We start from the raw sequence: 27,819 nt of genomic DNA on the forward strand, positions 1-27,819 counted from the left end.
CAGCCGTAGTGGTGGAGAGAGAGAGGGAGAGGGAGCGAGGGAGAGAGAGAGGCAGGAGCTTTCCCCCTTATGCATACACATATACACACACACACACACACACACACACACACTCACACGCACACGCACACAGAGAGAGACAGCAGCTTTAGGGAGCAGAGGCAGAAATAGGACTGTCCCTGACATACAACAATCTTTCTTCCAATATACACACACACATAAGCCAGTGCTTACGCTCCCACCCCCCACCAGCTCTCCTGTCAGTGGGGCAGTGTGAGCCTCTCTGACCGATGCCTATAGGGAGACAGCAGTAAGAAACAAAAGAAGCTGGAGGAAGGCTGGCTGCTTCTCCCTGTGCTCCGGCACGGGCTGAGATTGGAAAAGAGAGGGAAAGCTGATTGTCCTGAAGAATAGAGAACGCTGGGCTCCATGTCTGATAGCACAGGCTGATATAGCTGCATCTGCAAGCCTTATTATTGGAAGATTCCAGTGGAGGGAAGTCCAGAAGAGGAGCACAGTCAGAGCGTCCAAATGCGTTCTCACACGCTTGAAGAGCTGTCAAGGGTTGCTGATGTGGAGGCATCAACTGTCAAGTTCCAGTCCTGGGTGAGTACTCTTGCACTCTAACCCAACACCAGGCTTCATTTTTTGGGGATCTTGGAAGGAGGTGATGGTAATAAGAAGGTCCGGCATGCTTCGTTTATCTCAGAAATTGCATAAATTAATAAACTTCTGCTTTTGGAGTTAGTGATTTGTCTCATATTGGCTCATGGTATAATGTCCAGACTTTGGAGCCTTTGCTTCCACAACTATAGCATCTCAAGAAGAAGTAGTGTCAAAACGGATGATAGGCACCAGTGCCGTTTAGATTCAGGCTTAATTGTCCCATGAATTCCTAGTGATTTGTCTCATGTTGGCACATGGTATACCATCTAGCCTTCTTCTCAAACAGCTTCCGCAACTATGGCTCCTTCAGAAGAAGTGATTTGTCTGAAATTGGCTCATGGTGGAAAGCGCTGGCTTGCTGAACAGTTTCAAACAGTGCCAGCTTCAAAAAAGAAAAGAAAGCTACAAAGCTATCAAAGAAAACTACTGATGTACAACAATGCTGTACAACGCCTCCCAATTCAGGTTTAACTACTTCATGTGGTGCCCTGTTGATGTTCTCAGACCAATGGATCAGTGTCCGACTCTACTTGTCTGCTTGGTTTATAATATAATGCGTATCTCCATGCCTTCACAAGCTCCTGCTAAAGAGCAATGTGCCCGGGCATTATGTGGGTTAGCGCCATTGTCTGTGTATCTCCTTCCCCTGTATACACTTACAAATTACTGGACATCGCAGCCTCATCACCTTACAGTCAGCCAGCCGATAATCGCATGCATCTCTGTGGCCAGCGGCGGTGGCGGCAAGCTCATCACCCAGCGGAATCACTGATAGAGGTGGCACCACAATATGTGTGAAGCACATTAAATCGCTCTGATGGCTGGAGGGAGTGTGCTGGCCTGGATGTTAAACTGCCCACTGCATCGTAAGTGACAAGGCGTCTCTTTATAGGATCAGGGAAGGTGGAGTAGCGTGTTATTTCTTTGAAGGGAGGCTTTTGTGAAAGGAAGCGTTGGGATGCTGATGTGGATTTGACAGAAGCTGTTGGGATATGTGTAGGCTCTGGAGAGTTGAAGATCTGGAAGGCAGGTCTTATAGGCAGGAGAGCAAACACAAGGTTAGGGTTGGGTGTCCAGGTTTTTTTTTTGCTGTAGGTCACCATACCGTTTGAACACTGGGATTGTGTTACAGCAAGCAGAAGATGCTTGTAAGATGACGAGGTATGTGGTGTTCAGACACGTAAGTGCAAACAGGGTTAAGAAGTGTAAATGGCTCGAATCAGTGCTGTGCCTTTCAGAGAGGAGCTTCTGTGAATGCAAGTTTAAGTGCTATTGCTGACTCTGATCTTAGAGTGAAAGGAGACACACGTCCATGGATGTCTACTATTAATCATCCTGTATGAGGAATTACTGCCTGAGCTGTTTGCTTTTGGCAACACGTAGGTAGTGCAATAGCTCACATTGGCCTGCATCTGATGGACTCCATAAAGGATACATTGAAGCACTCCTGTGCCCCTTCTTTCCCTCCAGTTCACTTTCTCAGCTTAACATATTCTCTTTTTAGTGGAGTCTTTGTCAAACTGCGCTGTGCTCAAAGCTAATGACGTTAGCCTATGACCCCACTGTATCATTAAAAGAGTCAAGCAGCTCTGGGCCAAAAAAGCATGAATCTTGAAAAGACGAGGGGCAACTGGGAAGCTTGTGTTTTGCATTTCACTGGCTCATTTGCGGCACCAAGCAAGCAGAGTTACAAGCCATTTTTTGTGCCTATTTTTGTTTTGCAGAACTTTAACAGATCATTAACAGTATCGCCGGGCTTGTGTGAGCAGTCACAACAAACCTTAAGATGCTGATCGCTGAACAATGAGTGTCAGCTTCAGAAATCCATGTAAACATTTTTTCTCGCTGGTATCAAGCGCACATTGATCCACAAACTGTGTGTGCTCGCCATCAAGCTCAGTTCGCAGTGGTCTTTAGCTCCTTGCGGACACCAGCCGAATGATCCTAATGCACCCAGACAGGGTGGAAAAGTGGGACTGCTGTAATTCTTGGAGTGGGGGGCTCGCTGAGTTTGCCTGCTCTGGCACGCCAAAGATAAACGTGACTGCTCCTGTCAGTCTCTCCCGTCCATTGTTTGAAGGATTCTCCAGGGTTCTGAATTGTAAACCACAGTTATAGATCTCAGCAGGGGTGGAGAAGATTAGTCATTGGGAATATCTATTTCCACTAGCAGATTGTGTCTCTATTTTGTAGCCTTGCTGTCTTGCTGTCCCTAGAAATCGCTTTCCTGCTGTCCTTAGTAGATTCCCAATGCCTCTGGAGGAGCTCAGGTTACACGTCTTTCCCATTGACCCTGCCCTCGGCCTGCATTCTTCCAGCTCTTTAATTTATGTAATTGGATTACCAACACACTCGTCAAACAAGCCCGAAGCCATTTGTCCTCCCTTGCCATTATGTGATTGATTTGATGGGACTGGTATTTGATTACCTATTCCTGTATTTTTCCTCCCATCAGTTGCCAGCAGATGGTAGTTGATTAATTTTTAAAATGCATGCTCAGAACAGCCCCTTCACACTGGAAATTCACCTTTCCACTCCCGCCAGGTTACACAAGGGCTGGATATCTTGCGTAAGATGTAATTGATTGCTCAGTCCTATCTGGTTGAGATGTTGACATTACATTGATTAATCAGGAAGCCATGATCTTTACACAGCTGCTCATAACAGATTGGAAATCTGGTAGAGGGAGTCAAGGTTTGGACGCTTGCCTTAAAAGTTCCACTCGGGGCCAAACCTAGCCTGTCATCATGAGCCTATAGAAGTAGTCAGTCATTGCCTGGCTATGACCGTGGGCTCAAAAAACTGTGATGGAAAAGAGAGTCCTGTACACGGGCAGAATTCATTCTCTTGTCATGCCACTGGCCCTAATACCAATTTAAAGGCTTCTATCTTGCTTCTTTTCTGGATTACAAAGTCATGACTCATCTCACTGACACTCTTCACAAGGCCGATACATCGGCAGAAAAAAAGCAGACAAGGCAATTTAGCTGGGTGTCACGTAAATTCATAATTCATCTCTCCTCACGGGAGGGCAGCACACTGAGCTAATGATGGAAAGACTTGTTTTTGTCCCCTCATTAGCCTGGCCTAATGCAGTCAATTGTCTAGCAAGTAGCACTAGAAATAATCCAGAAAGTTCTTTAATCTAACTGGTTCAGGAGACTGTGTCCTAGATTTGAAAGTGACTGATATTAGCAGCTACTGCAGTAGTTAAAGTGACTGAGTGTGATGTTCGTCATGAAAACACAACCTGCTCCCTATGGATGAATTTAATTGTTAATATGCCTCTGCCGTGCCTTACCCTACAATATGACGCCAGATGGTGCATGAGATCAATCTAAACAGACTCCTTCCCGCTTCCTCTCCCCTGTGGTATCTGTCAAAAAGACCTAGATCATTTAATCAGATGGACTTCGTAATGATGCTCAGCTTCCAACTACAGTGGAATCGCGAGGGAGATTCCTTGCTACAACGTGTCAAGGTGCATTTGTTGATAGTTGCAGGAATCAGGTCACATCTAGACAGAATACCACAGGATCTGCTGTAGATTGATGTCTAAGAGTGGCCAAATGAGCTTAGTTTGAAGGATATTTTTTGTCTCTGTTGCTTTATAGCCTTTTTAACAAACATTGGGATGGAAAAGCTGTGAGGGTAGGGAAAAAAGCTATATTTCGATGCGTTTGATCAGAAATGTTCACAAGTTGCTTTTTGGGAGTCAAAGTCAAGTCTTAAATCTCTGGGGTGCAAGTTTGAGTTGATTTTCAAGTCTCAGTTCCAAGTCTGATCTCAAATCTCTGGGGTCTGAGTCACAAGCCTCTGAGGTGTGAGTTTGAGGTCAGTTTATAATGAACTGAGTCTACAGTCTTTGGGATCCAAGTTTGAGTTGAGTCTACAGTCTTTGGGGTCCAAGTTTGAGTTGAGACTACAGTCTTTGGGGTCCAAGTTTATGTTGAGTCTACAGTCTTTGGGGTCCAAGTTTGAGTTGAGTCTACAGTGTTTGGGGTCCAAGTTTGAGTTGAGTCTACAGTCTCTGGGGAAGAGTTTGAGTTGAGTCCATAGTCTCTGGGAGAGTTTGAGTTGAGTTTAGAGGTCTTGACTCTCTGGTGTGAGTCTAGGTCGAGTCTTAAGCCTCCTAGGTCCAATTTTGAGTTAAGCCCAGAGTCTCTGGGTTGCGAGTTTGAGTTGAGACTTAAGTCTCTAAAGTGCAAATCCAAGTTGAGACTTAAGTCTCAAGGTTGCAAGTTCGAGACGAGTCTTGAGTTTTTGGGATGCGAGTCCGGTTTCGAATTCCTAGGGCGTGAGTCTGAGTTGAGTCTTGATTCTCTGGGTTGCGAATCCAAGTTGAAATGTAGGGAGAGGACATAGGAAAGCGGCAAAGTGACTTAAAGCAATTGGTCAGTTTGTAATTTGCATGGTAAATATGCTAGCTTGTGTAATAGCTAATCAAGCTGAAGTTTTAAAGCAGATACAACAAAAAGGCTGAGTTGATTTGCAACTTTGTTTAAGGTCAAGGTTGGATTTAGTCATGAGTCAATCCTCATCTCTGGCAGTAACAAATACCCGTGACAATGCTTTATCTTTTGGATGAGCTGAAAATGCTCCTGCGTTTAGCTGGACAGGGGACTCATGATGATCATCTAAGCATTGTATTCCACTTCCTCTAAGCCCTGCAGGGCAATACCAGAGGACGTATCATTATCCTGATGACAATGTATCCATCTCAGTAGGCTGTGTTCGCATGGCCAACTCTGACAGAACCTGTGCCACGAATTTCTCATGTGTGTTAAAATAGGCACGCAGCAGACTTGGTCGTCTCTGGGCTGTCACCCCTGCGTAGCTAAATTATTCACTTTTCCCAAGAAACAAATTCTCATGGTGATCCCAGAGTCACTGATTGAAGCACTTTCATAGCTGCAAATGAGCAACGTTCGTTTAAATTCAGCCTTCCTTATTCTTCCCTGCTTTGTTTCTCCCATTGCTTCCTTGTCTCTTCTCAGCCTGTCATCCTGGTTCACCTTGACCGCGACACTCTCTGAGGAATGCTCTGTCGTGCTGAATGAAGCGTTTCAGCAGGGGCAGGTGGGCAACGGGGTCGTCCTGGTATTGCTTTGCCTGCCGTTGTCAACTAGGGGTATTCATTGCACAGCACTGTTGTTCAGGGTTTGGTCTTGATCAGGGGATGTTATGGATATATTCAGCATAACGCATTACATAAGCCCAGGCAAGTACAGTGATGCCGAGGACAACATGAGTCTTTTCGTGTTGTATAATGCCAATTATTCCAAAACCCTGCTATTCGGAGCTCGGATTTCTTTGTTTCTGTGAGCCGTTTTCTAGTCACAGACCTGACGAAATGCTGTTCAGGGTTCCCTGTGAGCTGAGGTGTACCCAAAGAAAGCTGCACTTAATGTTCATCCCTGGCACTGGGGTCAAAAGCCTTCAACTTGCTTCTTGAGTTTCACAGCCAGCACACAGGGTCAAGGAGGGCCTTTGGAAGTCTTACGGCTTGACGAAAAGGTGCTGAGCACTCAATATTCTTTCTGCTCATTTCTCCTTCACTCATCTCTCACCTTCTCTTTCTCTCTCTCTCTCTCTCTCTCTCTCTCTTGCTCTCTTTCATCCCTCTCTCTTTCTTCCTCTTTCCTCAGCCTTCCCCCTTACTGCTCTTAAGCTTGTCTCACAGAGGCCTTAGGATTGTCAGTCATTTGTGGGGGCTCAGAGCTAAGTCCCCTCAGATTCTTAGGCATCGTCCTGGTCTCTCTGCAATTGGATTTTCACCTTGACAGCCCAAAACAGGTCCTAGCAAAGAGGGAGACGGGAGCACCTGTCAAAGTCTCATCCAATCATGCTGCCTTCATTCGAAGGGCCTTGGATTTTGCAAATCCTCTTCTCGGTTGCCCCTCCTCTCTCTCTCCTCTTCCTATAATCCTCATCGAATTTCCGAAACCATTTTGCACTTTTTTCTACATTCAGTCCCTCACTCTATAATACAGTAAAACTTCTTCCTAAGGTCCGAGAATTGTACGAGTGTTTTTAGATGACCATTAGGACATTAGGACATTAGGATTTTCTGACAGAGTTGAAATCTTTCAGCCAATAGGATGCTTTTGCTGTGAGTCATCTTAGTCCAAAACATTCTGGACATAAGGACATCTCGTCCAGTTTGTGAACAGCAGTGATGTCTGATTGTGTGTTAGAGCCCTAGTTGTTTTGGCAGGCAGGGGATTAAACAGTAGCACTAAAAGAATTATCTCAAAGCCCAAACTCAGCAACAACAGCTTTTAAAAACAGTCTAGGTTTCTAGGAGTGATGGCGAGCGATGAAATACAGTTAATTAAATTTTCTATTGATCCATTCCTCATGAAGTGTTCACACAATGTAAACAGCAGCAGATAATTTTTTGGACAGCAATGATGCCTAATAATGATGAGAGCAAATTAATGTTTTTTTTTTGGATGTATTAAAAATATTATTATATAACTTATTTTAATAAACAATATAATATTATATACTTTTTAACATTCATATTTATTAAATTTGGAACAGAATTTAAATAACTTTTTAATTTTCACTTCCAGGAAAAAAAAACCAAAAAACATGTGGATAAGAAATTTCACATGAAACTGCAAGGGTTTTGCAAGGGTGTTATTTTATCCAGTTTTGAGACTCTTCCTATCATCGTAAAATGTCCAACTTGTTTTCTCCACTCCTTTATCCTGCATGTGTCAAAACTTGTTTCTCTAAAATGAGAAAAAGGACATTGTTGTGTCTGCTCTTTTTCTGTTGTGTCTGACTTGTATTACTAGGAAAGCACTGTGTGGAAAACTGGACCTTCCCCGGCATGCAGGAGTAATAGAAGCAGCACAGAAGTGTTATCTGAATTATTTAAAATGTAATCTGTTGCTGATTAATGCCATTTTAATAATTCAGCTGTTGGTGTAAACAAGTTCAAATTCACCTGCCTTTTAAGTATATCATCACAAAAACCAACAAAAACATTTTATTACATTTTCTATTGACCCATTCCTCATGAAGTGTTCACACAATGTAAACAGCAGCTTCTATATTCAGAAGGTATCAAAAAATAAAAATAGATAGATTTTTTTGGACAGCAATGATGCCTAATGATGATGAGTGCAAAGTAATGGTAACATTTGTTAACAAAATACTTTTTCTTTGGGTGCTGTTTTACCTAAATGATGATTGTATTAAAATATTATTATATTATATTATATATTATTATTATTAACTTATTTTAATAAACAATATAATATTATATATTTTATATTTATGTTTATTAAATTAACTTTTCACAGTAAAAAATACTGTGTTAAACATCAGCAGGCAGCATGTTCCTGACCAGTTCTTGGAATAACTTCCTGTAGCTTTTAGGGGCATTAAACTCTTAAGATATTAATTTATCACTTTATCATTTAACAATTCTGACTCTGTACATTTCTCTAAAATGTCAAACTTTACTAATTACATTTTTATCTTATATAATAAGACTTTATTAATATTCTATTCTAATTCGTAATAGTTTACATTTATTTACAATGTAATTGTGCAGAAATGCTAAATATTTAAGTAATACCCATTGTATTTTTCTATAATCATCTATAAATAGACATTTATTTACAATTTAATTATGCAGAAATGCTAAACATCTGATTATAGGAAAGAATGATAAACCAGATGTGTAAGGTGACATAGTAGAGCAGGCATTCACTACTTTACTGTATCAAAATCTAATGAGAAAGTTCCACTTCTACTGAAGCAATGTTTCACAGATAGTGTCACAACTTTCACTCAAGCTTTGATGTACCACCGGCTCCACGGCCGACTTCTATTTCTGTTGTTTTTACATCGCTGTTTAACCAGTTGCAGTTTAGTCTCATTTTATTCTACTGGGGTCGGTTGTCCCCGACAGCCGTCTGTTGTCTTGTCTGTGTGCAGATTAGTGCGGGTTGTAGGTAGCAATAGAAGCTGGCAATGTGCCACAGGATTAGGGGACCACTCTGAACTAGGCCAGGCCCCATATTCAGCTCTAAAAGTCAGATGCTGCTGTCACAGAATGTAGGCAGTGCAGTGTGTTAATCCGTCTCTTTTACGCGGTCACGTGTGTCGTTTCACAGGCTGGAGACGTAATGCGGATCGCTGACTGCTGCTAGCGATGGAAGGAAATTGTGTGTAGTCCCTACTTTTCTCTCATCAGAAATTCTATTACAGTGAATATCAGCTCTCTCTTTTATCACCATGCAAAGATAGTAAAATTGCTTCTAATTTTCAGGGGCTGCAGATGTATTACGTGGTGCTGTGCCAGTGGTTCTTTGTTGGTGAGTGCAGCAGTAAAATTAGCAGATGCTCCCCCTGCGTGGTAGCCAGTTCCTTACTCTGAGCTACCATTTAGAGCCACCATTTAGTTACCCGGATGTCTTATGAGGGACATTTCTGGTAATGCGGCGTGAAGACTGCACCATGTTTTGTCTGTAACCGAAGCTGGGCTGTATAGGGTCAGCAAGGTCTAATTTTTCAGCCTGAAGCGAGGGGCCTGCTTAGACGCGTGCCACCCAAACCTAATTTAAGAAGATCAGCACTGTGACACACCTGTTAAGAGGAGGTCAGCTGTGACTTGGTGATATGTAGCTGCTACTCTGTTGTCAAATTGTGTATCCATGTGTATGTATGTATGTGTGTGTGTGTATATATATATATATATATATATATATATATATATATATATATATATATATATATATATATATATATATATATACACTAAACTCTTTGTTGTAATTTGCTCTGAAAGGTTTTGGATGCTAAAAGTAGGCTAAAAGTGAGAGAGCTGGTGCAGTGCGGGAAAGACAAAACCACCAAGGAGAAGCTTATTTTAAAAAATATTCAGTTCAGTGAGTTTTTGTGGTGATTCCCAAGAGAAGTTTATGGGTGCAGTATGATTGGGGTAAAGGACTACTTAAAGTCAGGCTAGCATTATGCAAATTAGTGCAGTCGCCTTATTGGAGCAAGTTACTTACTTTTGAAAAGGTGTTCTTTTATTGATACATTATCTAAAAATTTTAATTTTGTCAAATATAACTGCATATATAACAGATTTTATATAGTTTAAGATTCATGTCTTTTTGGGAATACTGAGTTCTGTGCACAAGTGTGTGAGTTCTTACTGAATTCCACACTTTTATTAGTTTGAATGCTCTCATCAGCCCTGTATTAAAGCATGTAAATGATATACAGTGAGAGCTAAAGTAGAGCCTCCGCACAGCAGGATTTAAGGTGGAAATTTAAAACGGCATTATAAATGGCCTCCCAGTGAAAACAATGACAGAAGTCCATATTTCCCAATATACAATAGACATTGTTTGTATTTTGGTGTGCTGACATTTCCTTAATCTGTTTTTTTGGCTTGGAATAAACTGGTATTATTAAAATCTTATTTTAATTCATTAGATCTGCTTAGTCATGCAACAAAAAAATTATTGTATGCCATTTTTACTTTTTGACTAAATGTGAATCTGGCAGTTCTTTACATTGAACAGTTTAAAATTCATGAAAATTCTCCAAAATGACTTCAATCTTTTTCCATAGATTTTTTTTTCCCCTTTTATAAAGTTGCCATTTTGGAGTCTTTTTGTGTGACAATGATGATATATTTATTTAAATATATTTATTTATTCATTTTTATGTATTTAGATTTAGATTGGAAAACTCATCTTAATCAAACAACAAAAAATGAACTGGTTTTCTGTTTCTTTTTTGTATTGCTGTAACATTGACTGTTAAAACTAAACCCTTAAAGCTCTATTTAGATGGGATTAGTTTTACATCGGGAGGTGGAATAATGTAATTTTACTACAGGAAGTCTGTTAAATGTAATAGGGAAAGTTTTTAGATTAGCAGTTACATGTTCATAACTTGTATGTAGGCTATAGGCTACTTTACACAATGACTTGCCTAAAGCTCCCAGAAGTGCCGTGCCTCGAAGTGCTGTGCCTTGCTTAATTTTTAACAGAATTCGATTGGAATATTTACCCACATATCGAGTCACACAGCAGTAATATAACCTGCGGTTAGTTTTATGACTTGTTTTACAGAAGGTAAAAGGCACAGGAATCTTTACTGGCTCAGGAGCATACAGTCCATGAAAATGACTGACATGGTGCATTTGGACAGGACTAAAATCACTAAGACACTACATTACTAGTAATTACATTACTCCACCAACTCATGTACAACCAATCATGTCTATTAAAATGAGCCTATTCCATGGAGTAAGTTGTAATAGTACTACAAAGTCTGGAAAATTGATGAAAACATAATTAATTCATCATGGACCAAATGAACCGACATGAACCAAATGAGCTTTACAGTTAAAATTGATAAAAATACATGAAAAGAAATTAGTGAAAAAGAGTCTGTATTATTGGGTACCCCACTAGTTACGTTTTCTGTTGGAGCAGTGATGTGGAGGTATATACAAACCTCAGCATTCAGGTTAGTTTAGATCTTAAGGGCCTAAGTCTTCATTAGCAAGCCTAATAGATGTATTAAATAACAGAGGCTCCTGGTCACTTAAGTTCTTCTCCAGTCTAATGGATTACTTACAGGTTGTCTCACCACTGACACTCTTCCCTTGGATTTAGAAGATAAAGGATGAAACGCTGTTAGTGGCACTGATGTCAGTGATGTTCCTCACTGCATCCTCACCCTCAAGCTTCGTCTATTTTTTCCAATGATCCTTGTTTTCCACGTATCGATAAAAAAAATGTAACCTGAGAGCCTGTGAGATCTTCACAGTATGGTTGTAGTTTAGATAGATGTCTTAATGGATCTTAAATCTCCAGCTGTGTAAGGTACCCTGTACAAGTGTGTTCTTCTCTAATTGATTTAGAGTCAATGAGGAGTAAATTACTGTGAGTGTGTAAATAGGCCGTTGGGAGAAAAGTGGAAAAATTAGGACCTAGGAGTTTTGGAATTCAGTCAGCAGGGAACACCTCGGCACAGGCTCTCGTGGCTTCTTGACAATTCCAGTTAATAGTGTTTAATTGCTCTTGCTGATCTGTAAGCAGTGTGAACCCTGATTAAAAAAGACTGAATGATGCTTAGCAAAGACACAGAGTGAGATGCCAAGAGCTGGGGCCGTGGGTCTAGCTATCACTGCATTCAGAAGCAAAGCAGATCTCAACACTGGGGAGGACCACTGAAACTAAAGAAAGTTAATTAAGCTTATGCTGATATGCCTAATCATACCCTTATGTGATTGGGTTAGATATTGGCTATATACCATGATCTATAGTGCTGAGTTATATACCACCTATATTGATGTACTGTGATATTAACATTAATGAAAGAAAACAGTCCAATCACAACAAGCTAGGAGATGTATTTAAGAGTCTAAAGTAGCAGCACTCAGGACTCTTACAGCACCCACCTAATTAATACTGAACTATATATTCTCTGGTACAATAATCATACTGTAAAATACCTGGGAAATATATAAAAATACCACGTTTACACCTGGTCACTTTATGCATCTTGAGTATCAAGGTTATATCTGGATTATTTGGAGAAGGCCAAGCCACATAAAAATGCAAGTGTAAACACACTCAAGACTCATTTAAACCAGATTCAAACCTGATCACTAAAACCACTTCAGGAGGTGGTCTGAGACGCATTTGAGCTACGCAGTGTAAACACATCCGTCTCACCAAGACACATTGAACAACCAAAACTCCTTTCAGTACAACCCAAACACCAGTAATAACTGCCCTGCAATGAGTGAATTTGCATATTCCGTCCCACACAGCAGTCGGATTTAAGTCTAACTAACTGGATTACCAACAGTAAATGCATGTGGCTTATCAGGATACAATGCAGATACTAGTCCCATGAAGTCACCAGGTATTAACTGGGACAGCCTGAATCCATGGATCCAACCTGCCTTGTGTCCAGGCTGGTGGAGGCAGGGGCACGGCCAGAGAGTTTGGGCTCCTAAAAAGATAATACACAGGGCCTCACAACTCTCACAATTCTGCCAGCACACTCACATAACACATTAATATGATTGTGGCTTGAATGCTGGAGCCTGCTTGAGTATTGCTGCTGACCATGTGCATCCCTTTATGTCCACATTTTACGCATCTTCCATACTGGCTTCTGTAGTGTATGGCCTGAACAGCGTTATACGGGCTTTGAATACTTGATGTTTCCAAAGAAGTACTCATTCTCAAAACCACCTTTAAAAACAATAATGTACATATACAATAATAATTATAAAATTCTTTATTATTATTTTTACTGCAGTTCACAAGATATCCAGTAGGCTGCAACAATGTATTAATACGGTACCCCATGATATGCAAATTAACTGAAGTGATCTGTTTCTAAATCTGTCTGGTTGGAGCTAACAGGCTGAGCATAATGTGTAAGAGATGTAGACAGACCCAACCTGCCATGTGTCAACAGTCTAGGCTGCTGGAGGTGGTGGGGGAATAGTGAAGGGAATGTTTTCTTGGCCCAGTCTATTTGAATATTGTTGTTGACCCTGTCCATCCCTTCATGACCACACTTTACCATCTTCTAACGGCTACTGCCAGCATAATAATTCACTATGCATTAAAGCAAAAGTCTTCTCAAACTGGTTTCATGAACATGACACTGAGTTCAGTGTTTTTCTCTGACCTTCCCAGTCACCACACTCGAATCCAGTAAAACCCCTTTGGGATGTGGTAGAACGGGATATATGTGCTTCTGAAAAATCTGCAGGAATTGCATGACGCAATCATCAGCGTCAACATGGACCAGAATCTCAGTTTTAAACATCTTGTTTTGAGACCAATAGGAGGCCCAACCCAGTATTAGTATACTTGTCCTAATAAAGGTATTAATATAGCTCAATAATTAATAATCACGACATTAACATGACTCTACTTGAGTATGCCCAAATCTCTAAAGAATGTATCTCCAATGCAAACGAAAGTCAGACCTTTTACAGGAGAGACTAAGCTTGACCCCATACCCTGCACACATGTCCAGTCTAACGGAACACCAACAAGCTCCCCACCAGGCAGAGCTCAGGTGAGTTGAAGTGATGCATCTTGACAGACTCAGAATGCCACTGAAGGGTGTCCGTCAATCCTCCAGACCCAGACTGAGGAAATCGTTCTCTCCACACTGCAAGACTAACTGTCCAAGCTGGACTGCGAGTTGTGCTCTTTGCCTGAAGGTGTTTTTTTCATACCATGTATGTCCCCTAGTTTGTCTCCCCCACTGCTCCCTCATCCCATTTAATTACAAGCTATCCAGCTCATTCTGACTGAATCAGTTATGCAACTCAGTTGTCCTGTGTTTACATGTAATTGGCCCCCAGAGTCAAACTCCATAATGAATTGGTGAGAAGGATAAGAGGCATCTTGAGAGAACCATGATAGGAAGTGTCACAATTAGGCTTTGCAAGTCTAATGATTCAAGGAGTGCCGTAGTTGAATTGCTTTGCTGTTGGTATTAGAAGGGTACTGAGTAGGTCAAGAACAATTTTAAGGGAACATACCAAGAGTTAGAAGTAGTTGATAAACACGGTTCACGCCTCTAAATGTACTGCTCCTATTCCTGCCCATATGGACACTAAGGTATTAAAAACTGCCCAGTATGAATGCCTTGTTTTTGTGACGTCTCCAGGACCTGTGCATTTGCATAACTTACATTCATAGCAGTTCAGCCCACTTATACATGCTGAAGGTGTGTTTGTTTCTCAGCCTGAACTGCTTTTTGAATAAGGCATAATACATGACAACCAATTAGAACAGAGATCATTTACATATATCTTATGTCTTAACCCTTTTAACCCTTAAGGCCTGTATGTTAGCATGTATGTCAACCGACAAGTTAGCATGTAGATTCTGAATAATTAGTACTTACTGGATAATAATTAGTAGATACTAAATAGTAGTATATTTTAAATAATTAATAAATATTGAATAATTAGTTGATACTGAAAAAATGGTATGTACGGAATAGTTAGTATGTACTACATTAGTAAGTACTGATTATTTAGTATGTATAAAATTAGTTGGTACTAAATAATTAGTATGTTGTAAATATTTACTAGGTACTAAATTGGGTACTGGTTGATTAGTATCTACTTAATTCGTATGTACTGAATAATTAGTAGGTACAGAATTAGTAGGTACTAATTACTAATTACTAAGTTCTATATAATTAGTATTTACTACATTAAGAACTAATTCATTAGTATTTAACTAAATGAGTAGATTAATTAGTAACAATTAAATTAAACTAATTGATAATTAATTTTAAAGTAAAAAAAATTAATGAGTAAATTACTTAGTATTTACTACTTGATTAGGTACTGAAGAATTAGAAGGCACAGAATAATTAGTAAATACCAATAATACAACTCAGAAATAAGGTAATGGATTTAAGGGGTTAAGGAACAATAACAAAGACAGCCTGTGTAATTCTAGGGGAGTAAATGAAAAATTATTATGTGAAGATGAACTGAAAAAATATGAACTGTCAGATGCATAAAACAGCACAGGCATCATAGGGGGAAAAATATTAAATAAATAAAGTTCGGATATGACTTTTTTAAGATGTTATGCCAAAAACATTTTTTTGCCTTCTTGGGAAGGAAGATGTGTGCAAGGCTGTGTGCAAGGCAATACTTGTTATCTGCGACCATGACCAAAGTGTTTCTTCTCAACTGATTCCCAGGCTTTCCTGAACTGAAGGAAGAAGGAAATAGCTTTTGCCTAAAAACTGTAACTCTGCAATTACAGCTAATATCCAGTAATTGCTTGAACCTTCTCAAAATAATTGCAGAAAGGATGAGAGCTCTACACGCTTTGCTGCCATCTCGTCTCTTTTTTACCGAGCGGTCTCTGATAGCAGTCACGAAGGCATTCCTCTCTTGCCAACTTGCACTTTTGTAAGTCTTACAGAGAGGATGTTCATTTCAGTGTGCTGCTGCCTGCACCCAAATGCCAGGGGTGCTGCACATGGCTGGCCTACTTTTGGACCCCGGCCTTATGCATACTCACAACAGCGATGTCGGAACCCTGGCTGCCCCGTGCAAGTCATTAAATCTTGCATAAGCACCACTTGACACTGATCCTGGACAAGCCAGTAGAATAGTAAAGTATTTTTAAACACCATTCACTCTTGTAAGTGGACCTTTGTGGCGGTTTGTAAAGAGGAGAGTTGGGCTGCTCAGCTGTCATGGAAATGAAAGTGTTTGTGCGAGAATCATTTTAAGGTGATGAGGAAACGAAATGCCGGAGGATCAAAATACTTTTGAGCTTAGGAGAATAGCTCGCATTGTGTTAGTCTAGCAGAGAGAGACACTGGCCATTGCCTTTGGAGCAATTCGCTTATCCAGGCTTGACATACTTGACTGTCCTCTTGCATGCGAGAGAAACATGTCTCCTTCTGAGTTAATTTAAGGAATTATGTATGCTATGTATGTATGCAGTAAGCTGTTTTTCACTGACATGAGAGCCTTGTGTGCGAGAAATTCTGTCTGATGACGGAGCCGATACTGACCTTGGAGCATTCTTCTAATTTAGACATTGCATATCATTACTGTCCGAAAAACTCCCCATGTATCTCCAATTCTTTATTTTGAGTTAGTTTCTTTTTTTTTTTTTTACATGATTTGAACACACCAGCTGTTCTTCACAACATTTCATGGTGAATGTTTCAGAATCACGTGGAATGAAATGTTTTACATTAACTTTGAAATTACACAGAACAGAACATTTTCAGTTACTATATTTTAAATGGACCAGCGGTGGGTCAAAAGTGATCCTACAAACTTCTATTACCAAGGAATAGACCCACCAGTTTGTACAGACGTCCCTGTAGTTACTGAGTACTACACCTTAGCGTGTAATAAGCTCTGCTGCTTGATAATATGTCACATCATTGTTATTCAAAACCCGATGGGGGAGATGGAAAAAAACTTCGTAACTTTCAATGGAAGTCAAAGTAAAAAGAATTGATTTTGGTCGTTGAGGGGTTGTTTAAACACTTCAGCAGCACTGCTGCGTCTGATCCACTCGTATCAGCGAAACACACACTACTAACACACCACCACCATGTCAGTGGAGTCTCTGCAGTGCTGAGAATGACCCACCACTCAAATACTACCTGCGCTGTGGTGGTCCTGTGGGGTCCTGGCCATTGCAGAACAGGATGAAAAGAGGCTAACAAAGTTGCAGAGAAACAGATGAACTGCAGTCTGTACACAGAGCTCTTATAGGGTCAGTTGGCGCTGACATAATGGGCCATGTTCATTCCAAACCAGGGGTGGTCCTAATATTCTGATGTGACTGAAGTCATTACTTGCATAGAAGTAGATTACTAACTCTTTCTGTACACACTGCGTCTGCTTCCAGTCTCACACAGGTAGAGATAAAAGACAAAAGCCATTAGATTGAAGATCAAAGGCACCAGCACCCATCACTACACCTACTGCAGGAGTTCTCATGAGCAATGACATTCTGTCCCTGGATGCTTTTTGTGTAGCAGTCACCAAGTTTTGTCAGTAATTGTTCCTGAAAAGTCGGAGTATCTGTGCCTATCTGTCCCTATACGTAACTTACTGAATATTATCCCTATGAGAGGAGGAGGTCAGTATCTCTGTCAGTGGGTCATGTCCATAGACCATGCAGGCCTCAATAATTCATGCTCGTCAGCGTGCTGTACAAACCTTTTGGTGCGTGGCGTGGAGCGCGGTTTCTTGTCTTTCACCTATCAAATATACATGTTGGACAAGTCTTGTTCCCTGCTTTGGGCTACGCTTTTGTCTTTCCTGAAACGCACTGATATTCAATCCCTTGAAGAGTCATGTGATGATACACGCAAAGTGGTTTGGAGTTGATCTGCCACCACAACGTAAAAAAAAAAAAAGATGTTAAATTTAAATATATTACAATCAGGTCTATAAGTATTTGGACAGTGATATGATTACATGATAAATTATGGAGATGGAAGGTCTGGAGCTGATTATAACTGTTATAAGTGAAATTTGGTAGCTGTTTATGGAAACTCATGGGAAAGTAACACACACTATATGACGATGTTTTGTTGCAATCATTGTTTCTTCCAAAATCAAGGGTATTAATAAAGAGGTTATGCAGGTTTTTTGGTCTCTACTGTCCAAAGAAGGCTTTCTACTAGATTTGGATAGATTGGAGAATTGCGTTAGTGAGGTCAGGACAATGGATGACCACTTCCCCATCTCATCCACAACTTATCCCAAAAGTATTGGATGAAGCACCATCATTCCAGAGAACACAGTTCCACTGCTAAATGCTGGGGGGGGGGCTATTTCATTTTTTGAAGCATAGGCTAGGTGTGCTTGACTTTGAAATGAACGCCAAGGCTGTTTTCATACCTGCACATTTTAGTCCAGTTAAATCTGACCCTGGTTCGTTTTCACTCTTGGTCGAATTGACAGGGGCAGATGTGAATATAGTAATTGATCTCAAAACAATCGTACTAAGACTCGTGAGAGTAGGTGGTCTTGGTCTGATCCCAAAAAAACTCTGGAGTGGTCTATTTGTGGTGAGAACCTGATCTGTCCTTGATCTGACCCAACTGTCAGGTGTAGTCTACTAGATTGAGCTAAATGGCTACCATAGCCAGGAGTTAACCTGATATACAGCCTAGATAATCACTACAACTATGACCAAATGGCATCTCTGCCAGTGCTCCATGTTAAACTATACAGAAATCTGCACTAGTCCAGAACACAGGATCTTCTTTCTGTATTTACTTTCTTGCTTGCGCCCCCCAGACAGTTCTGACCAATCAGCGGAGAGAACATTCTTGCATGGTTTCTTGTGAAGCAGATTGGCGCATTTTTCCTGTGTGAACACAAAACAATGGAAATGGAAAAATGCTCATTATGACCTTTAATCAATGGACCAAGGTGAATCATTTAAAAAAAAAAACAATAGATACCATGATAAACCTTTGCCAGCTGATTACGGATATTCTGACAGGCCAATGTAATTAAAGTTTAGCCACCCAACGGTGTCTCCATGTAAGTAGCACACAAGAAAGTCGTCCCTCATTTACAGTGACTCCAGTGCTATCGAGGCACATAATGTGAGCTATTTAGAGAATCCGCTCTTCGTTTGTCATTCCCTTTGACCTCTTAGTCCGCTGAGTATGAGAACAGACGTGAACTCTAGCAGCCCGCTGCATTTCAGCGGGAGGCCGCTGTCCTTGTCCGCTTTGTTAGGCCAGCCCTGGCCCTGCTGTCGTGATGTACCCGAAGACTTTGAGAGTGGACCTCCTGGGAATGGGCACTCGCCCACAGTATCCATCATGCTCTTAGCTTGCCTTTCCACTGCCCTGCAGCGCCACTGTGCTCCCCTTTCAGCTGCCTGTGATGGATTGGCCACCTTAGACGATGTGCGTCCGAGCAGAAAGCTTATGTATAGGTACGTGAAGTGTTGTGTGGGCAGCGAGCAACTGAAATCGATGCGAGTTGAAGAGGGCCATCAGCTGAGCTAAAACGGTGCAGCTCAAGTGGTGATGGGCGGGTTGGAGTACAGTTCTGATGCCCCCACATCACTTGCACTAGCCTGCAGCCATGCTTACGGGCTCCTCCATGTGCTCCAGCAATGCCTGTACCTGACCTGTACCTGGAGCAAGATGTTTGTGTGCTATGCTTGCTCAGTTTCTATGCTCTCTATGCATCCATCTGGTTTCCATTTTTTCTTTTTGTCAGTCTGCCTCAAATATTTACATTTACACTGATCTGTGTGTACCTGCTTGCTGAATTCACTTCTTCAATATTGGAATACCAATGGAAGCTTGTGTTAGCATCATCAAAACTGCATGCCTTAATCATCACCTTGTGTTATCAATAAACGAATACCATATGGAGTAAATTCAAGTTCCTAGATGACAGCTGTCACTATTGTTTACCGACACTCTGGAGAATAGAGGTGCTAAAAGGTTTGTGGAGTGACACCAAAGAAGAGCAACTTTGGGTTCTTCCATGATTGTGAACACCACTTTTAGAGTGGACAAGGCACCTATGTTTATTTTTCAGATCACAGTATGTGATACAGTGTCAGAAACTATATAAGCAAGTATTTTCAAAAGAACTTAACAGACTGGTTTGGGAGTTAAATCGTAAGTCCGATCCCATGTAAGTTTAAAGACACAGCCATCCCTGGCCATGAGTCTAAAGGAGTATGTCTGGCCCTCCCTCTTCCCCCATCAATGGCATCAGTGTTGCTAAGCAACCGAGGTGTCTGTTAGCTGATTTGTGATTAGCACAAATGGCAGTTAGTGTTCGACTCCGAGCGTGTTCAGGTGTCCAGTGACATTGTATTAGCAGTGGTTCAAAAAGATGTGGCTGGCTGGCTCCAGAAGCTCTGCAGGAAGGAGTTGTTTGACCTAACCCTCTCAGTGCTGGTGGCATCATGTGATGGGGGAGCCCTATGGTAAGAAGAGGCTGGAAATTGGCAACAGCAAAATGAGGGTTGGGACTATTTGACTCTCAAGACAAACCAAAGCAATGATAATTTAAAGCAACAGCATGTAGAATTTTTACCTTAAAATGAAAACAGCTTCAATATCAGAGATTCTGCACTGGCCTGTAATAAGAACAGCTTATCATTTGTTGCTTTTCCAGGCAAACACAGCAAACTTTCCCCCACAAATGCCTTTGCACGTCATCTACATTTGGGCTAAGGGCAAAAATAGTGTATATAGATTTCTGGCTGATTTGAGGCTTTTTTGCATTATGAGGGGTTTCATAAAGAGCCCATAGGATGCTCTAAGGCCCTGACTGCTGATCATTTGAATGTAATAGATGCTTTTCTGAAGCCTGACCTCTTATAATTCCGCAGGGCACACAGAGACCCTTGTCTCCATGATTACATAAAATGCATTAATCTGTAGACAGACCAGCCGAAACACTGCGAGTAGCTGGTTCGATTAGGCAACACTTCAGCGGTGCCCTTTTCCTGATCCTCGTTTAATATTGCTGATGGTCTAACGTGGATATTTCACACTTGACGGTCCTCGGCAGTGCCGGTTTGTAAACATGGCCTCTAATCTCTAAACTCAAATCCACACATTTGCTTAATTTGTGCTTGGTTTTTCCTAACAGCTGTTACGTAACCCTCACACGGGCGCTGAGCACCTGGCCAAGGAGAAACGTGTTGTGTTGAGATGCCCAGTTCTCTGTGGCCTCTACTGTACCTCATATTTAATCTTTCTCTTGTTACAGCATTTGCCCTGAAATGTGATACATGCCTACCTATGCCTGGGCTGATTAGCCCGATGTGACGCATGTCAGGGCCTCCAGTTGAAAGTCTGTGGGTTTGTTTTTCCTAGCTTGCGTGCTCCAGCTCCTTTTAGGGACTGGGAGATGGGATAGCTCTTGGCCCTGTGCCTCTTATGAATACAATGATGCCATACATTATTGATTCTTCCAATATTAACTGAAGCTCAGGTGCCTTCCACTGGCATCAGTATCCATCAGTGGAGCAGATACAGAAATTCATGCCGTGGGTTGGTTGTATAAAGTAACAGAGAATTTAAAAATTTAATCTCATGTGGAGCCTTGAAACGTAGTTCTGGGAGCAGTATGACAGGGCAGTTATTCATCAGCGTTCCTGCTTTAAGTGTTAATTGATCTGGAGGAAACGGGCAGTTAACATGCAGTTCAAATAGGCTCTGTGGAAGTGGAGCTTAGAGGGAGGTGTCAGTTCGTAAATCACTGCTATGGGCAGTAATCATCATTTCCAGCATCATAACCTTCAAACCAGCTGAGCCTGAGAAGCCGGAGATGCTTGAGGGGTTCTTTCGAGGCAAGAGTGTCTCGTTCATTTGTGTCGCAACTAATGTCCTGTACCGATTCCTGTATGCCACCTGTCATTCGTTAAGGAGGTCAGTGCTGAATGGAGGGATTCTGAATGTCACCTGATAGGGGGTTCAGTGAGAGGCTGGTCATGTGTCTGGGTTACCAGAGACTACGGGGGGTGGTTGAGAGAGGAGGGATGGGCTCTTGGGGTCCTTATTTCTGCTTAAAGGGCACTTTTTCTTTTACAGCTTGGCATTTGAGAACTTAGGAAACAGATGTGTGTCCTGGTCCCTCATTATGGCAACCTATGGAGCTTAGGTTTTGAGCAATCTGTCAAAATGTACAGCATGAGAAAAATAACTGCCTGCAATATATGGGTCATTGCATAGCAGCCTGTCTAGTTATATTCTGATCAGTCTTTTTTGTTTTACATGCCTAAAAAAGGCATGTAAAACAGATTTCAACATATTTTCGAATGTCTTATATTTTATAAATTTGTAGTTACTTATTTTATATATTTATACACTTATTTTAGATGTCAGTTCTACCTTATATTTTATCCTGTTGTTTCATGTGAGCGGACAGTTGTCAAAGCATTTCACTGCTAGTTGCACTGTGTATAATTATGTATGTGACATATAAAACCTTAAAACTTGCAACTGTGATGATGACGATATTGAGCTCAACACCATGGTAGGCATCACATAACTATGGTCTTGCGGTGATATGATTATCGTCACAGCTCTTATCATACAGTTATCGTACAGAACCTCGTGAGCTGGCAAGGAGAGACACACACGCACCATTTCACTTCCCTCAAATATTGAAAACTGATAAATCTCCTGCTACACTCTGTTTAGAGGCAATAACCATGCATCTCCTTAAGCTACATCAGTCACCAACCCTGCCAACGCAGGGAAATCGATGCAGTTTATGTCAGTACATTCCAAAGCACTCACCAAGGTTCAAGGGTACTGTTGTTATTCTTTGGCTGTTTGACAGAAAAAATAACATTTATGCAGTACAATGCCGTGGGCAATCAGAATTGGTTTTGGGTGGGTGAAAGTGTGTGTGTGTGTGAGAGAGAGAGGATATTGTGGATAGTGCTGGTCAGGCCAGAATGGTCTAAAAGTTATTCCTGTTGGCTTTTTTTTTATATTCAATGACAGAATGCTGTCCAGCATGTTGGGTCTGCACAATGACCTACATTTCAAACCTTAGTCTGCAAGATTTCTGGAAGACAAGTCTGGCTTTCTAAACTGATATCCAGATTATATCACCTTGCATGCTAGAGCACATGTGATCACCTACATGAGCTCTTAGTTTCCACAGTCTTATTTCACTGACACATTTCTCCCCCACTAATCCCTGTGTTTTCCAGCCTAATGGTAATTTCCACAATCCCGTTTTACTCCCAAATAAAGTGCTGATGTTAATTTTTTTGTGTTAAACACAATTCACAAAGCTCAGTTGTAGAATCTGTCACACAAATCCATGTTTACATCACCCATTCAAAATCTACAGCATTTCACATAGTTGGTTATTTGATTATTTCCAATAGAAAATCAGATCCCATTAATTAAATGTATATTCTGTCTTCTGTTTGTTGTTGTGTCTAGGTGTCTGGTGCACTGATCCAGCCCCAGTAAGGCAGAGAAGGGGCATGGCGGACTGTCCAGTCCTAGGCTTGCTGGGCCTTCTGCTACTAGTCACTGCACCCATATCCCAAGGACAAAACTGTCCACAGCGCTGTGACTGTGTTCCCCAGAATAAGGCTGTGCTTTGCCAGAACAAGCGCCTGAGTTCTGTTCCTAATGGAATTCCACTGGAGACACGGCTGCTAGACATGAGTGGAAACAGTTTGCGTTGGGTGGAACATGGAGATCTCTCGTCCTACATTAATTTGGAAGAACTAGATCTTAGTGAGAATCTCATTAGTGTGCTAGAGCCTAATGCGTTTTCCAGCTTGCTGAATCTACGGGTGTTACGTCTACGCGCCAACCAGTTGAAGCTGGTGCCAATGGGTGCCTTCTCGCATCTTGCCAATCTCACAACTCTGGACTTGAGTGGGAATAAACTGGTCATCCTGTTGGACTTCACTTTCCAGGATCTACGTAGCCTCCGAAATTTGGAGGTGGGTGATAATGACTTGGTGTATATCTCAAACAAGGCATTCCTGGGCTTGGTTGGCCTACGGGAGCTCACCATTGAGAGGTGCAACTTGACCTCTATCTCAGGCCAGTCCCTTTCCTACCTCCGTGGTCTGGCCATGCTGCGACTACGCTACCTCAGCATCGGCTCGTTGGAAGAGCAGAACTTTCGTAAGCTGGGTGGGCTGCGGGGTCTTGAGATTGACCACTGGCCGTTCCTACAGTACATTTCCCCTCACAGTTTTCAGGGTCTCAATTTGTCCTGGCTGTCCATTACCAACACCAACATTACCACGGTTCCCACTGGTGCCCTCCGGAGCCTGATGCACTTAGCCAGCCTGAACCTCTCTTACAACCCCATCTCTGTGCTTGAATCCTGGGCCTTGCGGGACCTGGTCCGTTTGAAGGAGCTGCATCTTGTTGGCACCAACTTGGTGTTGGTGCAGCCTTATGGTTTTGGAGGCCTGCAGCAGATCCGTCTGCTTAATCTGTCTGACAACAGGCTGGTCACTCTGGAAGAGGGCTCTTTCCACTCAGTGAACACACTGGAAACTCTGCGGGTTGATGGCAACCCACTTTCTTGCGACTGCCGCCTGCTGTGGATCCTGCAGCGCCGGAAGACTCTCAACTTTGATGGCAAGTCACCAGTCTGTGCTGCACCAGTAGAGGTGCAGGGTAAGGCTCTGAGCTCCTTCTCCGACTCGGCACTCTTTGACCACTTCACCTGCCAACGGCCGAAGATCCGCAACCGAAAACTGCAACAGCTGACTGCTCGTGAAGGTCAGGTGGTGTCGTTTTTTTGCAGGGCAGAAGGTGAGCCAACTCCGGTCATATTTTGGATTTCACCTCAGCGCCGACGCATCACCACCAAGAGCACTGGCCGAGTCATTGTGCTACCGGAGGGCACACTAGAGATCCGCTACGCCCAGATAACAGACAGCGGGACCTACATCTGCATTGCCAGCAATGCAGGAGGCAATGACACTTACTTTGCTACACTAACAGTCAGTGGACTGCCACTAGATGCAGCTGTCGCAGCAAATCGCACCTACTATGCTGGCGACCTCAATGACACTAACCTGAACGACACGCGTGTCTTCCTGAAGTTCACATTAGACCTTAAGACCATTCTGGTCTCCACAGCCATGGGCTGTATCACCTTCTTGGGTGTAGTTCTGTTCTGCTTCTTGCTTTTGTTCGTGTGGAGTCGTGGGCGTGGGCAGCACAAGAACAACTTCTCGGTAGAGTACTCTTTCAGAAAGGTGGACGGTCCTGCTACCAGTGGGGGCCAAGGAGGTGCTCGAAAATTTAATATGAAGATGATATAAGGTTCATAACCCTAACCGTGATGACAGGGTAACTACAGTAAGTTCTGCACAGAAAGATTTTCTGTATGCATACGCACCCTTCTGTTTTCTAGACCGGGTTTTACATCTTCGTGTCATGATGTCCCATTGTTTTAGAGAATTAAGCCATGATTAAAGCATCATTACTGTAATGGGTTGATGACACTTTGCTTCAGCAACTTGCTCACTTTAATTGCTCAGTTAATTACAGGGTGGCACAAAAACTAATTAAACTGAATTAATATTTGTATAACAGCATAGGGTGTTATTATGTCATCATTTCAAGTATTGACACGAGTTAAAGAGAGCAAATAACAAGTCGGAGGTCATTTGCACATATCCTCATGCTCTGGATGCATTGGAAAGGGTGCTCTCTGGTTGCCAAGGAAATGCCAAAACTTTATATGGAGAAACTTTATATGAAGATTTGGATAAATACATAAATAAATAAATATATATATATATATATATATATATATATATATATATATATATATATATATATATATATATGGATTTTGTATTCTGCCCTAATTATCTCCTAATGTCCTAGAACTTTCCAGTTATCAGCAGCAGTATGTACAGTTTGCACTGCCAATCATCAACCAAAAGGTGATCATCAACCTCAGTTGTTGGAAAACCGCCACCTTTTTCACCCAGTGGCAGGAAGAACTATTTGACTGTTTGTTTTGTGTTTTTGCCTTTTTAATGAGGGACTTTGACCACATTCTCATCTTACTTTGCTCTAATTGTGGTCAGTCTCACATCCGGCGCACAAACCTGCTCACGACCAGTAAGAGATGTTCACAGCGACAAAGCAACTTTTTTTTCTGTTTCAGAGGAAGTCAGTTATGCACCATTAGCAGCAGTGTGGTATTTTTATTGTATACATGTTCAGATGTTTGTATCTTACCTGTATATATGGCTGTTTTATGTGTTGTACTTTCTGTGCCCAGGTTTGTTGTCGCATCGTTTTGATAACTTTTGAATGCCTGCATATCATCAAATAAGATGTTTATTCTATGGGAAGCTTTCTAAACAGATAATGCTGGACGTAACACACATTTATAAACACCTTCTTCCTTGGAAAAAGGAATTGGGAAATTGGGAAATGGAATTCCACGTTGTGTCTGGGGCTGATTTTGTGTTCGATTTTGTCACATGGCAGACATTATGGTATCAAAATGTAGCAAATAAGTCTGCCTCTGCTCTCCGAGATTATTAAACTGAGCTACTCTGCTGCCCTCAGCTGGTATGAAGTATTTACTAGCACAATGTTTTAAAGAGTAGTTCCAATGGATTTATATCCAAAAAATGTGCATAATTCAATTGTTTAGATGTAAAGAGCCATTCAGAGTGATTTGATGTGAAACTGTGCACAGTAGAGAAACATTCGTCAACAGGAAACAGGGGTCACGGTGTCTGCAACACAAAAAGTAAACCATTTTATTTACTGTCCATTTACCACCAGCGAACACACACATCTGTTTTAGATTTGTAAGTAATGTAGACAACAGTAATATAAATGATGTTAATGATATATGATGTTTTCTTTGGGGACTATTTGCATTACAACATGAGCCATGCAAGGACTGAAAAAAATACATTTTAGGCCAATAGTGTATCTCTGAATTATCGTAAAACAAGGCATCTCAGGCATTGCAAAGGTATGTAATGTACATAATAGCTTTCTTTGATTTCTTTGATACTTTAGAGGCATTGGAGGAAGTAAACACATTGAATTAACCATTCAGACTCAACATATTTCACATGAAACCACACCAAATGATTTCACTTTCATCTCAGCTATTTAATTATGTAGAAATGTGGATAAATTGGTGGAATTCCTCTTTAAAACCCTAACTTAAGCCCTTCACATTTTTTTTCATTCAAAATTTTGCAGAACAGCTGTCCTCACATAACAGCTGTCCACACATGGCCTTTGGCTCCCTTGCCATCGCAGAGTGAGTCTTTTACTCGGTCATGTGCATTCATTTGCTGCTGTTAGTAAGTGCGGATTTGCAGATAGAATTATAGGCCCCGCTCCATACGGTCTATGGAGGTACTTTCTTTTGTCTTTGTAGTGAAACCACTTTTGGTGTGCAGGTACAACCTGAGGTTCAGTAAACGCCTCTGTCATTTATTCTGATTTATTTGGTGTATAATGGGATCTGAACCTGTCATTGAACAGGCAGAAATTTAAGGCACTTTCATTTTGCACTAGAGAACAGCGTCTTTTAGAGTTCTTTATTTATTGTTGTGATATCTTTTCTCCTGGCAAGGTTTAGTAAAGACTGCCTAGAAACCATTTAGGGAGTGACATGTTTTTTTGGTCCTTCAACATCTTTTATTTTAAATAATTATAATCTACACATTATGAACACATTTGCTGTTGATACACAGGATCTGAAAACTGCCATAAATAGAAAATAAATAAATACTAAAACATGTTATTTTTTATCTTTTTTAAGATGTATCAAGTTCATGTCATGGCCTGAACTAAAGAGAATGAACATAGAAGATGGTTTTATTCTTTCATTGTCAGATGTATTATTCTTATCTTGTACAAATTATCACTGTTTATAAAAGCATGTATCCTAAAATGCCTCGGTTGTCTTTTCTTAATTATTCATACAATTTGTTTTCAATGAATGATTAATTCCTTTACCAAACGCCTTTAGTGTTTCGACAATTCTACAATTTCTACAATTGCACTGTAGAACCTGGTGAGTTAATGGTGAGATGTTATACCCTGTTCAAGGAGTTAACACAGTTCCATGGGGTCTTATTG

The 27,819-nt window shown here is 41.3% G+C and overlaps 1 protein-coding gene across 1 annotated transcript; it reads left to right on the forward strand.

Moving 5' to 3' along the window:
* lingo3a (leucine rich repeat and Ig domain containing 3a) lies at nucleotides 1-27,631 on the forward strand. The gene is made up of 2 exons (XM_072660833.1): nucleotides 1-606; nucleotides 23,152-27,631. Exon 2 carries the CDS (start codon nucleotides 23,196-23,198, stop codon nucleotides 25,008-25,010), a length of 1,815 nt encoding a protein of 604 aa, XP_072516934.1. The 5' UTR covers nucleotides 1-606; nucleotides 23,152-23,195; the 3' UTR covers nucleotides 25,011-27,631.
* The last annotated feature ends 188 nt before the right edge of the window (nucleotides 27,632-27,819 follow it).

This window comes from Salminus brasiliensis, chromosome 17, assembly GCF_030463535.1.
Source record: "Salminus brasiliensis chromosome 17, fSalBra1.hap2, whole genome shotgun sequence".
Lineage (NCBI taxonomy): Eukaryota > Metazoa > Chordata > Actinopteri > Characiformes > Bryconidae > Salminus > Salminus brasiliensis.

What these genes read in the sequence shown, in the direction of transcription:
- lingo3a (XM_072660833.1), top strand. Translation starts at nt 23,196, where the DNA reads ATGGCGGACTGTCCAGTCCTAGGCTTGCTGGGCCTTCTGCTACTAGTC.